At 44.0% G+C, this 16,749-nt stretch overlaps 1 protein-coding gene across 3 annotated transcripts in view; it reads right to left on the reverse strand.

Moving 5' to 3' along the window:
* Positions 1–8,031: 8,031 nt before the first annotated feature.
* SYBU (syntabulin) overlaps positions 8,032–16,749 on the reverse strand; it is a 104,998-nt gene continuing 96,280 nt past the window's right edge. For all 3 annotated transcript variants that reach the window (XM_081111311.1, XM_081111309.1, XM_081111310.1), the window contains 3 exons: positions 13,636–13,839; positions 12,177–12,326; positions 8,032–9,864 (listed from right to left, as the gene is read on the reverse strand). In XM_081111311.1, coding sequence (XP_080967437.1) covers positions 8,763–9,864; positions 12,177–12,326; positions 13,636–13,839 — 1,456 coding nt within the window. In that variant the 3' untranslated portion in view covers positions 8,032–8,762. The remainder of the gene's footprint in view (positions 9,865–12,176; positions 12,327–13,635; positions 13,840–16,749) is intronic.

Raw genomic sequence — 16,749 nt, forward strand, 5'->3', positions numbered from 1 at the left:
GTTTCTCCCCACTCAGGCTGATTGGTGGGCTGCAGAAGATGATGGGTCTATGAAGAGCTTATTTTAGTAGCTAATGACTTGTTTTTGCCATTTACATAGATTTTTAAAATTTGAGTTGTTCTCTCCTAGTATGAAAGAGAGCTAGCTCTTTGTGTGTAATTCACTTTAATACAGCCAAGGCTGTTCAAGGTTACAGCAACAGCTAATGACTTACATTCAACTGTTTGTTTCAAAATGTGCTTTCTATGTTTTATCTTCAGTGCTGCTTAGTCATGGCCATTGGGCATGCTCAGTAACTACAGTAAGTTTTGAGAGTAGTAAGATGCTTTTACACCAGAAGTCTCAATCTTCAGGGCTGGGAAGAGACACTGTTCTAGGAAACCCTCTTACAAAACCTCACAACAGATTTCTACCCTTGCAGGGCTGCTGCTGACACTGCTAATCCACAACAGGAGCTTTTACAGAGAAACCGAAGTGTGTGGCCTACCCGAGATCATGTCAGCCATGGCTATTTACGCAAGTACTTTGCTGATATATTGATATGATCACACCAATTTGAGAGCTTCTCAGAATTCTCAGAGCTGCTGCAGAGAAGGTGCATTGTTAAATTGCCTGAGTTTGGAAATCATTCCATGGATATAGTTTTATGGATTAACTGAGACTGTAAGTGGCACATATATAAGTGCTCAACAAATGGTAGTTGTTATGAGGCCCTGTCCACACTTCTTTATGAGATCCTCTACACACTTTTCCAAATACTGGCTGTGCACTGATATGGCAGCCCCTTAATTTATAGAGAGAGAGTAGGAGAAGTTGCAATATTAATTTTTACCTAACCGTAAGTTGATCTGCAAGTTTAATAAGAAAACATTTATCATGTGCTCAGCACTGTCTGAGAGTCTTTAGTCAATGATTCCTTGCAGTCTGGTGAGGTAGACATCCCCATTTCACATGTAAGGAAACCAAACCTTAGAAGGGCAACATTGCATGAATGGAAAGGAAAATAGCTTTGAGAGCAGGTTGTGGTAGTGGTCAATTAGCACTCTTCAAACTGAGCTGCCAAAGAGCCTTTAGAATTTCCTCTTTAATTTTAAAGAACTCTGTGAAGATGATGTTACAAATTACAGTAGATAATACCCATTTGTGTTTTCTAAGATTTAATGAATATGAAAGAAATTAGCTTGGCTTCTATTTTCATGTAAATAACTATATTTAAATATCAATGCCATGTAATTATGTATTTCCAGGTTGCTTGGTCAGATATTATAATTAAAGCAAAATGAGATGTGGTTTATATTCACACATTTGGGTGGGCCAATTAGCTCACTTGATTGGATCATAATTCTAATGAGGCCAAGGGCACAGGTTTCATGTATGTGAAGAACAGTACTGTACCCAGGACCTTCGTGCTTCAAACTGTGTCCCTGACCTTGTCCAGTCGTCTTTTTAACATGTATCTTCAGGATCTGGTTCAGAGAGTGATTGGCACAGAAAAATATCATCCTCATGCATAGAAACTTCAAAGGATGTCCTCTGAATCCATGATTTGCTGAGAGAAGTTGTTATGGTTTCTTATTCTCAGGTCAGTTTTGCCTCATTATAATATATTAACTTCTTCCTATATTGGTTTCATTTGTTAAAATATTCAAACCTTAATTTGAATCCTTAATTTTTATAGCATTGCAGTTTCCAAACCTGTTGACTATTGCTGAATAAAATAAGTGTATACCTATATTATGGAGAAAAATGACATCATCATTAGATATGTTGGCCCCTGAAATAAATTTTTTAAAAATTTTTATTTATTGATTCTTAGAGAGAGGAAGGGGAAGAGAGAGACAGAGACATTGATTTGTTCCACTTATTTGTGCATTCACTGGTTGTATCTTGTGTGTTCCCTGACCAGAGATGGAACTAGGTTGGTGTATCTATATGACGTTCTAACCAACTGAGCGACCTGGCCAGGGCCTGAAATAATTTTTTTTTTAAATTAGCTCAGTATTTATGGTAGTGGTAAGTAAGATATACATAAGGATATAGATATATTTCAGTTGCCTCATTTAAGTTTAAAGTGCACAAGTGCTTTTTATTCTTGAAGCTCTGCGGTACATCTGAACCTCACAATTGCCTGCCTGTCTTAGTCAGAAGGAACCCTTCCAGAATCAGCTTGTACATGGTGATCCTTCTAAAACCTTTTTCCATGTACTGCTTTCAGTGGGAGATGGGAACATTATTAAGACTGCTTTCGTTTTTTCATTTTCTTTCTACAACAAACAAGCTAAAAATAATGTGCTGGTTCAGAAGAATTAAAGGTCAATTTAAAATGCCAGCACCTATTGTTTGCTCCAGAAAGCGATGCTGGCAAACCATTTCAGACACTGTGAGCTGTTTGATTGCAAGGAAGGGAGGGAGGGCCTTACCGTACCATCAAATTAGAGAAATATTGCAGTTGTTAGTAGTTTTCATGTTCCAGTCCATTACAGCTCTAGTCTAGTTGGGCAAACATTTAATTTTTCAGTTATTCAAATAGCTTTGATCAGAAATGACACATACAGGGAGCCAGAGTGAAAATATCCCCGAAGGTGGGTCTGATAAGATCAAAGGGAGGAACTCCAGGGCCTCCCGGGAGATGCCTTTCACAGCACTCTCTAGGGGAGCCCGGGTGTGGGTTTTGCCTCATCATTTTACTTCACCATGATCCCAGGTGTTATGTGGCCTCTACTTGGAGCGATAGGTCCTCCTCACAGGCCCACAGAGCACTGGCCAACGAAGTGCTGGGAGAAAAGGTCAGAAAACATCTCCACTGAGCGAGCATTCATTTGTTTAGGACGGTAGAGGGTTGAGTCCTTTGGCATTACCCAGAGTACTGTTTCTGCCAGCGATTTTCAATCTTTTTCGTCTCATGGCACACATAAACTAATTACTAAAATTCTGCAGCACACCAAAAAATGTAGTTTTTGCTGATCTGACAAAAAAAATAGGTGTAATTTTCATGCATTCACACTCGACAGCTATTGTTGTGTTGGCTGTTGTCATTGTTTTATTTGACAATCTAAGGAAAAAGAGGTCAGTGCCCCTGACTAAATAGTCCAGTATTGCATGTTTTAAAAATTCCTGAGGCACACTGGTTGAAATTGCTGATATACTTCAATGAACCGAGGGTTACAACCCAGGAGATCTTACATGAAATGGCAGTTGTTTTTTAAAAATCCTCACCCAAGGATATGTTTTAAAAAAATCTATTTTCAGTCCTAGCCGGTTTGACTCAATGGATAGATCATCGGCCTGTGGACTGAACAATCCCAAGTTGGATTTTGGTCAAGGGCACATGCCCTGGTGGCATGCTCGATCCCCAGTAGGGGCCATGCAGGAAGCAGCCAATCAATGATTCTCTCATCATTGATGTTTCTATTCTCTCTCTCTCTCTCCCTTTCTCTCGGAAATCAATAAAAATATTTTTTAAAAATTTATTTTTAGAGAGAGAGGAAAGGAGAGAGAAACATTGATTGTCCCTACAGGGGATTGAACCTGCAACCTAGGTATATGCCCTGACTGGGAATCGAACCTGCAACCTTTTAGTGTATAGGATGATGCTCCAGCCAACTAAACCACCTGGCTGGGGCTAAACTGGCAGTTTTCAAAGAACTGGTTTTCAAGCTGTTCTCAGAGGTGACACTGGAACCACCATAGAGGTTGAGAAGGAAGCACGGGCAGGGCTCCAGGCCATAAAACTTCCCTTCTATGTGTTTTATGTATTGGAGATTTGTTTAATGTTGAGTACACTTTTTTTTAAAGAGAGAGAATTTTTACAAAATTTAAAAACTACTGAAATATTCCAATCTTTTAACACAAACTCTTCTGAGTAGCAGTTAGACCTCTTCTGAATTTGAAATTCAGTAGAATCATTGTTATAACCATTAGTTATCACGATCATTGTGAGTGGGGCAGGGGGGGTGGGGGATCAGTAGTCACAGCCTAGCATCTCTTCCAGGGGTTTAAACATAATGACTTGACATAATTTTTTTTTTTATTCTATTTGGACTTTCTAATTGTTTTTCTTTGCAACAACTAGGAATTTGTTGACGTTCTTTCAAGCCTTCGTTGCTATATATTGCTATGTTTAATTGCCTAGGTTACTGCTTCCTTGTATACATGTTGCCTGGTAAGACTGGAAGTAAGTGAACTTTGTAAAAGTGCTCACGGAGCCAAAATAGAAGTCAGAAACTACCCCAAGACTTTTAAAATGAAAAAATCCTCAAAAGAAAAACACATCAGACCCAACCAGTACTTAGGGAGGGCCTGTGATAAATGCAAACCACAGACTTCCTTTTTCTCCCGCCCAAATGTCAGAAACGCTTGGCATCTGAGTCCACTGCATTTTCCCCTCCCTTTTTGAACAGCTCAACTTTGAAAGGTCAACATATCCCTTTGGGGGAAAATCTTTTCTTATAAATTGGAATGTTTGCACACGTAACTGTCGGGAATGTTTAACATTTGCTTTGATGGGACAGCAATGTGTTCAGTAGAGAGGATTTGTTCTTTTTTTCCGTTTTCCTGCCTGTTTGTGCATCACAGGCATCCGAATTATGGGAAGCAACTCAGAGGCACTTCTTTCTATGGGATCAGATCATCCTGTCCACAAACGCAGCCAACGCCTAGGGCTGTGGAAAGGCAAGCTATGCTGCATCTTGTATTTACTCCAGGGGACTCACTTGTGAAAGAATGTTCTGAATGAAAGCAGTAATTTTCCACAGACTATACATACTGAAACCTTGGAGAAGGGTGGAGATGGCAGGGGAGAAACAGAAAAACAGAGTAACTGCTGGGGTGGGGGTGGGGAAGGAAAGCACAGTAGCTGCTCCAGGCCCTCCGGTTTTATCTCTGCACAGTTTGTCTCAGTGTGGATAGAATATGCAGTTAACTTTGAACCGTTTGGTTTACAGAAGGATGCAGGTTAGTAAGACAACAAAACAATTTGCTCTTCATGATCTGCTGCCTCCAATTTGATAACATAAATATTTGTGGTTCATGGAGAATTCTTTACCAGAGCCCATCTTTCCATCCATCTTGATTTGATAAAGAACAGCGCTGAATTTGTGTGGTTATAATCATTTCTGTAGTAACAAGTGGACACCAAAATCACCCTTATAATTTTTCTTAAAGTAAAAATGGGTGGATTTAGCAATGACTAAAAATAAACACAAGGAGGGACTGTAAGGGAGATAACAGCGTCTAGGTATTGGTTTGGGCTGGACTACAGGAAGGGACCTGAGTCAGCACGGCTCATTATTTTGGGACAGTTCCGGTTATTCACCTCCCAAAATAGTTTCCATTCCATTTCAGCCAAGTCTCTGTACGGCTGTGTGCTGAGTGCCCATGTGTGTTCCAATGGGAGCAATGGTCTTTCTGAGATAAACCATTACCCCACATGCACATCCTTGTGCCCCCCATCCTATTCCTTCTCATGTTCTCAAGGGCTCCCCTCCTTCAGCTGATCCTCTCTCCTAGGTCATCAATTTCTTTCTCTTCTTTGACTCAATCACAAAGTGTATAAATGTGCTCTATCTCCTCCCAATATTGAAAACTAAAACAAACCCCTGTATCCATGTGTCCTTTTAACTATCACCTACTTATTTATACCCCTTCAGTAAAAACTTAGCCTAAAAAAAAAATTAGCTGCATGCATCAATTTCTACTTTCTCTCTTCTAGTCACGCTCCAGCCCACTTCAATCTGGCTTCCATGCCCATTTATCCAAAGAAATGATCTTGACAGTCACTCAGACTTCGTGGTCAAAGCCAGTGGACATGTATATGTTCTCACGTTACTCAGCTTCTTGGTAGGATTTCAACACAGTTGACCGGTCCACTCTTGAATCACTCTCCCTTTTGGTTTTCATAATACTACATGCACTAGTTTGCCTCCTATTGTTGAGGCAAAAATTGCTGCCTTTTATCAGGCTGTTTTGTTGGGTCTTCATCCTCTATCTAAATGTGGAAGTGCCCCAGACTCAGTCTTTGGCCTTCTTCTTTACACTCTCCCTGGATGATTTCATCCATCCCATGGTTTTAAATAGTAAATAAAGGCCGAAGAACCCCAATTTTATAGCTCTAGCCCTGACAACTCCCATGATTTTCACATTCATAAAAATATGCAATTACTCACTTGACATTTCCACACAGGTGTTTAATAGACATCTCATATTTATTTTCCCAAACTTTTCTCGATCTCTTTATACTTTTAGTAAATGGCACCACCATTGACACAGGTGCTCAAGTTAAAAACCTGAGAATCATCCATCCTTAATTTCTCTCTTCCTTAAATCCTACCTCACCCCCTCCCTACATCTAATCTATCAGCAAATCACAACAGTTCTATCTTCAAAGCTATATCTTCAGTTATTCAACGCAATCTCTATATCCACCTCCAAATTGTCATAGTTACTCACCTGGACTATTTACAATAGATATCTAAATGGTCTCCCTGCATCTGCTGCTCCTGCCTGCTTACAATGCAGCCAGAAAGGCGGGTGGGGGGGTGGGGGGAGAAGGGGAGGAGAAACCAGTTTATATTATTGTTCTGTTTAAAGTCCATTAATATTTCTCATTGCACTGGGAATAAATTCAACCCAACCCTACCATGATTTACAAGGCACCATATGAACTAGCTTCTTGTGCACTTCTCCAAACCTCCTCTTCTCCTTCCCTCTGCTCTAGCCACTGACCTCTTTGAAGACCCTATAAAATGTTGAGCCCTTTTCTGACTCTTGGCCTTTGCATTTGTTCTTTTTGCAACATTTTATTTGCCATATTTTCATGTGACAGGCTCTTTTTCACCCATCAGTGCTAATTTTCCTTTCCTTCACCTTATTTCCTTGGAAGCACTTACCGCTATTTAAAATGATCTTGCTGACATATTTTATGCCTTTCACAGGCAGAATCTAAGACCTCTCAAGGAAGAAACAGTATCCTCCACCACTGAAGACCAAGCCAGTAAAGTGCCTAGCATGTGAGTACCCAATAAGAATTTGTTGGATAAATTATTTCATTTAACAGCTATTGCTAGAATCCCTACTGTTAAGTCGATGCTGAGAGGAACCAGGCTGAATGAAGTTAAAAAACAAAATTTATAAATTTATTGTTACATCTGTGAACAGAAGGGCTGAGACAAGAATGTAGTAAAATTTCTTAAACACTCACGTCTCTTGACCTGGCTCCTGTGGGCGTGGACCTAACACCTACTATGTGCCATATACTGTTCTAAATTCTTGACATAATTTATGAACAAAACAGAACACAGATTCCTGCCTTCAGAGAGTTAATATTTTATTGGGGGATGGGCAATAACCAAGGCATAGTAGATAAAAAAATAAAGTATTAAAGGTAAAAAGTTCTACATGGAAGAAGAGTTTCTGAATGAGAAGTTAGGATATTCTCCAGGTCGCTTCCCTTTGTGTGGTAAAGTGGAAAGGTATTTGCTTTGCTGACCCTTGAAATCTTGGCTTCAGAGATGAATTAGGACATTCTGAGCACGTCTTTGAGGCTCAGCTCCCTCATCTGTAAAATGGAGTAATACCCACTTCCCAAGATTGATGTGAAGAAATGAATACAGATCAAATACTATCTCATCCTTCCCCAGCCACCTACCCTCACCCTATTATTCCAAGGGGAGGAGGGTGTATGGTCCTAGCATATTCTCCCTCTCCGCACCCTTAACATGCCTGGGAAAAAATCAACACAACTTTCCTGAAAATAGTCAACATATCCTTTCTGAATAAATATGTGGAAAAACAAGTGTATGGGTAATTTAAAAACAAACCAACCACCAAAGCTACTTTTACTACTTTTAAGAAACAATGTTGTTTTTTTAAAAAAGACAGGATAGGAAATCCTTACCTTTAATAATTATGTTTCCTCGTTCTAATTTCTTAAATTAATCCCATTTTTACAGACCACTATTGATAACCATGGAAGGATCTGCTACTCATTTAATCTTTTTTTATCTATTAAAATAAAACTGCAGAGATCATCATTTTATAGGAGGATAAAACATTTATTTAACTGGAAACACTAATCTTTATTTTCATCATGCCAAAGTGTCTGGTTACAAACCATTTCCAATAAAACACTATATATAAGAAGCAAAAAATAAGTTAATACACTGTAAACTTACAGACAGTTTCATCAATTAACAGATTTAAGGACAAACAAGCCATTTTTAGACTTTGGAGCTACATTTAGTAGAAAACGGCAAACACTCAAACTTTATCAACCCCAATGAAGACACTAAAGGATTAGTCAAGACTTCTTCAAACCAAGGGCGCAAATACATGTTCATTTTTGGTTACAGTCCCCTGCTATGCACAAGACCATCAGGAATGCTGGAACAATCACACATTGGAAAACAGCACGAAGCAAAGCAAGGAGATCGCATGCCGGCAGGACAGAAGCTGTCTGGAAAGTGCAAACTTTGCATTTTCTCTTCCTGAACCACCAGGGTAAGAACGGGCACCTCTGACGACACGCAGGGTCACGAGCATGCTTTCGACACCACACGGGTGGGGCTTTTGACTTGAACCAGGTCTCCATGCCTTTGAAGATACCTCCGGGCCGCCACAGGGAACAGGCTCCCACTAAACATAGTGCAAATCAAATACCGAGGAGCAACACGACAGAACAGAGACCGCCCTGGGTCGACCTGCTGCTTCTCCACCTGGCACCACACCTCCTGGGACCCACTGGCGCACGGAACCACCACTGCTCTCTAGGTCTGGACGTGGAAGGCGGTGCGGCGGAGCGAGTGCAGGGCAACCACGCAGCAGCCCCGAAGCAAGGCCCCGATGTTGTACACGGGATCCGTGCCCCCCCTCTGAGTACTGAACACCCACATCACGGTGGGCACCACGGGGGCAGCCACGGCCAGGAGATCCACCAGGAAACTGCGGCTCCAGTACTGCCTCCCCACGACCCCCGGGGCCCGCGGGATGATGCCGTCCAGCCTTTCTTCTGTGCAACCTGCGAAATCCAGCTCTCTCATGAGACGATCTGCAGGAGCTTGCGCCTCCACCGTGGCGTCTGGGGTCTCCACGGGAGACAAAAGGATGGCTGAGTTTGGATTCTTTGGAGTTAAATCAACCATCAATGCGGAGATGGACTCCGGGAAGCTTTCTGTGGAATCAGCTGCGGACTCAGAAGGCGATGCTGAGCCCCAGGCACAGGGGTCCTGGAGCTGGAGCACGTACTGAATGAGCTCGGAGACCACGGGGCTGTAGGGCACCACGTCGGTCTGCACAGCCCGCTCCACCACCACACGGCCCACCTCTGGACCCACCTCCGTGGGGATGATCGCCAGGACCTTTGCCCCAGGGGTGCAATGCAGCAGCTCCAGGTCGCCAGCCTGGGTGGCGGTGGCCGTCTCCAGCTCATCCAACAGATCTGAGCCATCCACCATGCTGTCTCCCACCAGCAGCTCACTGTCCGCCCCTTCCTCTGTGACCTGCTCTTCCGCGGACAGCCCATCTGCCGTCCGGCCAACAGGGGTGTCTCGGGGGAAGCTTTTCTCCGGGGAATCGCAGAAGTCCAGGCACAGCTCATCCCTCAGGGAGCCACTGTGCGCCAGCTCCATGCTCTGCAGGAGGGACTCCAGCTTCCTGTTCTGAATGTTGATGTCCACAAAGTATTTCTGAATGCCTTTGTCTTTATCGGCCAGGCTGCTCCTCATGGTCTCGATGACCTGTTTGAGCTGTTTGATCTCTTTCCTGGCCTCCTTGAGGGCCAACTGGGCCTCCACCCGGTGGCACTCTTCTTCAATCCAGTCTTCCCTCATCCGGGCCAGCTGGGACTTCAGCTCCACAATTTCTGTTTCCCTGCAGTGAGAAGAGGAGCAGACCCATGAGGCTGAGAAAAATGTCATCTCTGAGCCAGCTGACACACAGGCAAATGACCAAGCTCTTCCACTTGAAACACAGACTTAATTAAATCAGTTTTGACATTTTTTCTTTCCCAGGTTCATACCCATAAATAAGCCCACCCCCAACTGTAAAATAGCTAAAATAATTCTAGTACAGGAGTCCTCAAACTACGGCCCGCGGGCCACATGCAAGTACAAATATTGTATTTGTTCCCGTTTTGTTTTTTTACTTCAAAATAAGATATGTGCAGTGTGCATAGGAATTTGTTCATAGTTTGTTTTTAAACTATAGTCCGGCCCTCCAACGGTCTGAGGGACAGTGAACTGGCCCCTGTTTAAAAAGTTTGAGGACCCCTGTTCTAGTAACTAGAATCAGAATAAAAAACACTCCTATTGTTTTTTCCCCTCTTTTTGGAGCATCACTACATGTCAGACACTGCATTAAGTATTTTACAAGCATTATACCTTATTTAATACTTAATATTTGAGCCCGGCTGGCGTGGCTCAGTGGTTGAGTGTCGACCTATGAACCAGGAGGTCATGGTTGGATTCCTGGTCAGGGCACATGCCCGAGTTGTGGTCTCGATCCCCAGTAGGGGGTGCAGGAGGCAGCCAGCTGATGATTCTCTCTCATCATTGATGTTTCTTTCTCTCTCCCTCTCTCTTCCTCTCTGCAATCAATAAAAATATATTTAAAAAGACCAACCTTAATATTTGAAAATTTATTATTAGAACATATTAGAGTCTCTCAGTTGTCCTTTTATATTCCTACTAGAGGCCTGGTGTACAAAATTTGTGCATGGGTAGGGTCCCTAGGCCTGGCCGGCAATCAGGGCTGATCGGGCTTTCCTTCATTCTGTGCCACCTCCTGGTGGTCAGTGCAGGTCATAGTGAGCAATTGAACTTCCAGTCCCCCGGTCAAACACCCAAGGGGACACTTTGCATATTAGCCTTTTATTTATATAGGTAGTTTGTGGAAGGAAAGTCCATGTCACGTTTAAAAATATATACATATTGTTATTGATTTCAGAGAGGAAGGGAGAGGGAGAGAGAGATAGAAACATCAATGATGAGAGAGAATCACTGATTGGCTGCCTCCTGCATGCCCCACAATGGGGATGGAGCCCACAACCCAGGCATGTGCTCTGATCGAGAATCGAACTGAGACCTCCCAATTCATAGGTTGATGCTTAACGACTGAGCCACTCCAGCTGGGCCCATTTCACTTTCAATCACCTACCTAAGAAGGCAGAATTTCTCTCATCATATTCCAGTGATAATCTTTTCTAAAAAATTAAATCATAAAATGATACATGTTGCAAGGACTTTGTGAAAAATTGATTATTCTATCTTCTCTCAGGTAAGATGATATCAGATCCATCCTACACTGAAGAGAATCTAGCCTATGTTTTTAGATCCCTTAAAGGACTCTACTTCAAGATCTTTGTTGAAAATTTCTTCCTTACATGTAATGCCTTCCTATGTCCACACATTCTCAGGGATATGAAGACCTGGCAGTGAGGATCTTGACATATCTGAGGAGATGTTGTCAGTTTTGCTGCTTTAAGCTTAGGCTTGAATATTCTCCCTCCCATGACTGCTCAAACTCTCTCATGGTTTCCTCAAATCATACTCCAAAGACTTCCAGAAAATAGGGTCTGACTCTGGGCAACCTTACCCTGGGTTCACAGCTACCCTGGTCGGAGCTCTGCCCATCCATCCTAAAATGTTCCAGGGGAAAACCATCAAGCAGAGAATCTCATCTGCTCCAACTGTCACAGGTCTCTTCTCTCCGAGATAAGATCTCTTAAGCATGGGCTGCTTTGTTTTGCCTTTTACCTCAACACTTGGCCAAGAATAATGAACCTCTTCCTTCAGCACAGAAATAGCTGGCAGGAATCACAGTGCACACAGCCATCCACTCTCACAGAAATAAACAGGGCTCCCTGTGTGTGACCCATCGGGCTGGAAGTATGGATTGTTGCTCTGAGTGTTCCTGCCATTTAAATATAGTCAGGCACACACCCAACTCCTCCTGTCAAAGCTGCTCACACCCAGAGCAGGTGGTCCCCTCTAACCAAGGAGGGCCCCTGAACTCCTGAAACAGCCAAATCTTCTGAGACTGAGTTATGAAATATGACAGAAATGAAATCACATTTCTTCTTTTCCACTTTTCTACAGTGTAGTTTCATATTTCATTTTATAGAAAAAAACAAAACAAAAACAACAACTGTCCTAAACCACCCTGTGCGAGGAACTGGGACTCACCTCTCGTGGAGTCGGCGCTCAGATTCCTTCAGCTTGGTCTTCAGGTGTCTCACTGTCACCTCTTTCTGCTGCAGGGGAGTCAAATACTGTTCTGGATTTGGGGGCTTCACCCCATGATTCTCACCGCAGGACATGTACCTTCCAGACCGCCTGAAACAGCCCAAGTATCGCAATGTTACCTTTAGTATAAAAAGGCCAAGAAAGGCACAGAAAAGAGCTTGAGAAGAAGTGGCAGCCGTGTGTTGAGATCTTAAACTTCAGTAACGTGTGGCCTCACCATGAAAGGGGATGGCAATATACCTGCCAGGCTTAGGATGTTCAGTACAGGGAATATCAGGGTAGTGTGTGGGGAGGGTGACGGGGGAGAGGGAGGATTTTCTATGGCTTCTGAATGATCTCAGACAAAATAATACACAATGGTCCAGGGCTTGCCTGCCAGTGCAGAGTAGCAGGCTGTTATGTTAAAGGACAATGAGTGAGGGCAGGCGGGAGGGAAGGAAGGGAGCGAGATGACCTAACTTTCCACACAATGTGCCCTTAACATCCTGATTGTTACGCGTTGAATTCAAATTGTTCCGAAACCAGTCCCTGGAGTGAGTGTGCTGATTCGGTGGGCAGTTTCCTCCTTCTGACTGGAACGAGGCTGAGTGTGTTTGGGAAGAGAGGTGCCTGATGTTCTACAAACCACCCAGAGCTGGAATCCAGGCCCCTGCCAGGCTGTACGAGAGCTGACTGATGAGAACAGACGCCCAGAGGAAGGGGCTGACGGAGGACGGCTGGCAGCTTCTTCCCTGACTCTGGACGCAGCCCAAGCCACTGCCCTCGCCCTATTCCCCCTGAGCCTGCACTCCATCCAAGAGGGCCTGAGTCCAGCTCCAAGCCCTCTGTTCCTCATGTCCTGGCCCTTTTGGATGTGCAGTTCCTTCTTTCTGCCTCCCCACCCGCATCCCTCAAGGACTAACTCATTCTTTGTTTGACCTTCAGATCTCATTTCAATTTCACTTTCTCAGCGATCCCTTCAGAGTGGGACCCCTGGCCACCTTTTACATACACATCTACTTGCAGAATAATCTTAATGAGTTGTTGTCATGAGATGAGTCAGGTCTTTCTTCTCCTCTGGGTGGTACACACAGGGCCCATCTCTGTTGCTCGCTGCTCTATTCTCAGCACAGTACCTGGCACAACGTGGTACTCAACACATAACTGGTATCTAAATGAACACATGAGCGATACCATTTTCCTCCCTACCCACTCACCACTTGGATTGCTGAAACTTAAGAGAGATTGTGGCTGGCGTTCTTTCTGCAGCAGCCCTTAAACCATGAGCTGAGTGTGGGAAAGAGAAGTGTCTTGTTGCAGAATAAGACAGCGGATCAAGAGTTGCGTAACTATTTTTTAAAGAAAACTTACCACGTAGGATGAACCAGGAACTGGGAATTGAAAGATGATTAGTACTCACCTCATGATTGGGCTACAGTCACTTCCTTTGTAGGAGCCAGAGTTGCTACTACTTGGGGAAGAAGGCGCATAGCTGGGATGGATGTTGACAGGGCTCAGCTGATTCCTGCACAGCATGGACAGAAGGTCCTTCTCGCGTGGGGACGGTGGGCTGTTGCCAGACTTGTGCGATGAAGCTCCATTACTCCGCCCGTGGGGACCTCGGCTGAGGGAAGAGCATGAAAAAAAAAACACGTTAAGCCTTAACTGGTTTGGCTCAGTGGATAGAGCATCAGCCTGCGGACTCAAGGGTCCCAGGTTCGATTCCGGTCAAGGGCATGTACCTTGGTTGAGGGCACATACCTTGTGGGGAGTGTGCAGGAGGCAGCTGATCGATGTCTCTCTGATCGATGTTTCTAACTCTCTATCCCTCTCCCTTCCTCTCTGTAAAAAATCAATAAAATATATATTTTTTAAAATGTTAAAACCCTCGAGGCTATTGGTAACCACCGCCAATGCTTTACTCCTTAGAGCTAGTTACTACTAAGGAAATCCAACTTACAGAGTTAGAAAGAGGCAATGTAATTATTGGTACAAACTGCCCTTGTGAGCAGCTTTCTTCCCACCTGCCCGATACTTTCTCTCCTTGTGCCATTGGCACCGGCAACCTCTCCCTCTGCTGTTGTTTCAAATGGTTTCTGACCACAAAGCTTGTTTTGGATTAAACCCAGCAGCCTGCTCGGAACACAAACCATGTAAATATTGATTTGGTTTAGGTTCATTCTGGAGGCAGTTTTGAAGATGTGGTGTTTGTTCCAGGACACCTGTTTCAGCTTCAGGTGGGTTCAGACGATTGGGTTGGCTCATTTGGAGAATGGGGAAGTAGGGGACTGTCCATAAAGAAGGAGGAGAAAATAGAACAATAAACACAGCCCACATACATGTATCAGGTCTATAATTTTAACCACTTATTGTTTACCCTTCTCTTTCCATCCCCCAGAACTTAGCACAACCTTTATCATTTAACTGCTGAAATGTTGTAACAGCCCCCTCTTCGCTCCCTGGCCTCTGGTCTTGACCCCTCGGGCAAGGAGGCTGGTCCTGCGGCTGGAGTGGCCTTTCCAAAATGGAATTTGAATATCACTGGCCTCCCCCAAGCCATTCGCTGGCTCCCCCACCTCCAGAATAAAGGCCAAACTCCTTAGCATGTCCGCAAGGTCCAATCCCACCACCCTGTCCCACCCATCCTCTGCCACACCCCGCTCCGCCCTCTATCCCAGCATTCCAAACGACTTACAGTTTCCTGACAATCCTCGCTCTCCAACACCTTTATATTTTTAAGCTTCTAAGGTTCTCTGCCTAGAATATTCTTCTGCTCCCTACCCTAAGCCTCTGGGGTACCCCCTACTTTGAAACTGATGGGCACCTACTCCAAGCAGCCTTCTCTGGATTCTTCCTTCCCAAGGCCGGTGCAAGTGCCATTCCTTGTTGCTCTCTAATACTCCGTGCAAACTTCCAATGTGAAACGAACCACAATGCATCACAACTCCAACCCTCCTTTCCCGGGGGATGGGGGCATGCTGTGGGCAGAAACACAGCCTGGCCTTTCCTATCCCCGCTGCTGCCTGGCACACACTAGGTGCTCCCTGGAAGACTGGTAACTGAATACACTGGGTTTAAGTCCTGGCACTGCCACGTAGTAGGAACTTAACCTACGGGATATATGATAACTTCTCCTGTCCTCCTCACAGAGTTGATATGAAAAATCAAAGAATGCATATGAGGGCATTTGGTAAGCTGTTCAGGGCAATTGAACTATAGGGTGTCATTAGAGAAGAAACTTGTTTCCACTTCCCTGTTAATCTGGTTCCAGGGGAGCATTTTGAAAAGAGTGTTGGAACAGGACACAGAGCAGTCAGTCCTGCTTTCTGATGATCCCCTTGCCATTTTAATTACCGCCATGTCCAACCGACACATCTCAATGAGAAACGTGTGTGCACGGGAATGTGAGTGTGCACGTGGGTGCACTTGGCTCCCAACCCACAGTTATTTAAAATCAAGCACAATGTCAACTAGCTGTCAACCCATAAATCACACACAAAGGAGACATCACCACGTTGGAAAGTTAAAAGGTTCTTTCCTTTTGAAATCATGCAAATGGACTCGGTCTCCTCTTCCTGAAAAGGGGGCGCTTTATGGAGAACAGATGGGCTGATGGCTTTGTGACAAACCAACTTGAGCAGCCCCGGGGGTGGGAGGGCCTCGGGAGTAGCTGCAGAGAACATGCACCCTGGCTTGGATTTGCTTCTTCATACGTCCCTTCCAGACCTGGCACCAACTGGCCTGACCGCTTCTTACTGTGGCTGTGAGGAGTTTGGAGGATTAGCCATTACAAGTCAGGGCAGACAGGAAGGAACTCGCCCTAATTGTGACCTGGGGAATCCTCTTGAGTCAACCTTCACCACGGACCCCCTGTGACTCCAGCCCTATTCCTGGTGCTTTATGAACACTGTTTCATGTAACTGACCGTCAAGCTGGATATAAAGCTGGTACAGAGGTTATCTCCCTTGTGTGATCAGTGAAATACTCCGTGAAGTACTCAGTAAGTAACTGAGGCTCAGAGAGAGAGAAAAACAAACAAAACCCACAAACAAACAAAAAAACTGGCTCAAGAGCACAGAGCTGAACGGGGAATGAAATCCAGGTCTTTTCACGCTACAGAAATGCCTCCTACTTTACCCAAGTGGAATATACTGTTTTGAGCTTGTACACAGGTACATTAGGGACTGGCTATCTATGTGGTTATTACCTGAAGAATTTGCCTCTGCCTTCTTCAGTGTAGTATGTGACTAAGACACACATTCAGTTAGATGGGGATTTTGTAAGAACTCATCTGCTCTACAGACGAAAGCAAAAACTCTTAAGCTATTAAACATGACTGAAGTACAATCAAGCCTTCAAATATATTCACATGCATTTCAGGAAATGAATGACTAGACTGTAACAGCTAACTTTTTTTTTAAGAGAAAGTACATACTTAAAAATGTCTCTTCTGTTCCTTACATTTAGTTTAATCCAAAGTCATCATGGATGATGATAAAACATTTGGAAGGAGAAGCAGGGATTCCATATTGGT

The sequence above is a fragment of the Myotis nattereri genome, assembly GCF_964212035.1.
Source record: "Myotis nattereri genome assembly, chromosome: 17".
In the NCBI taxonomy this organism is placed as follows: Eukaryota; Metazoa; Chordata; class Mammalia; order Chiroptera; family Vespertilionidae; genus Myotis; species Myotis nattereri.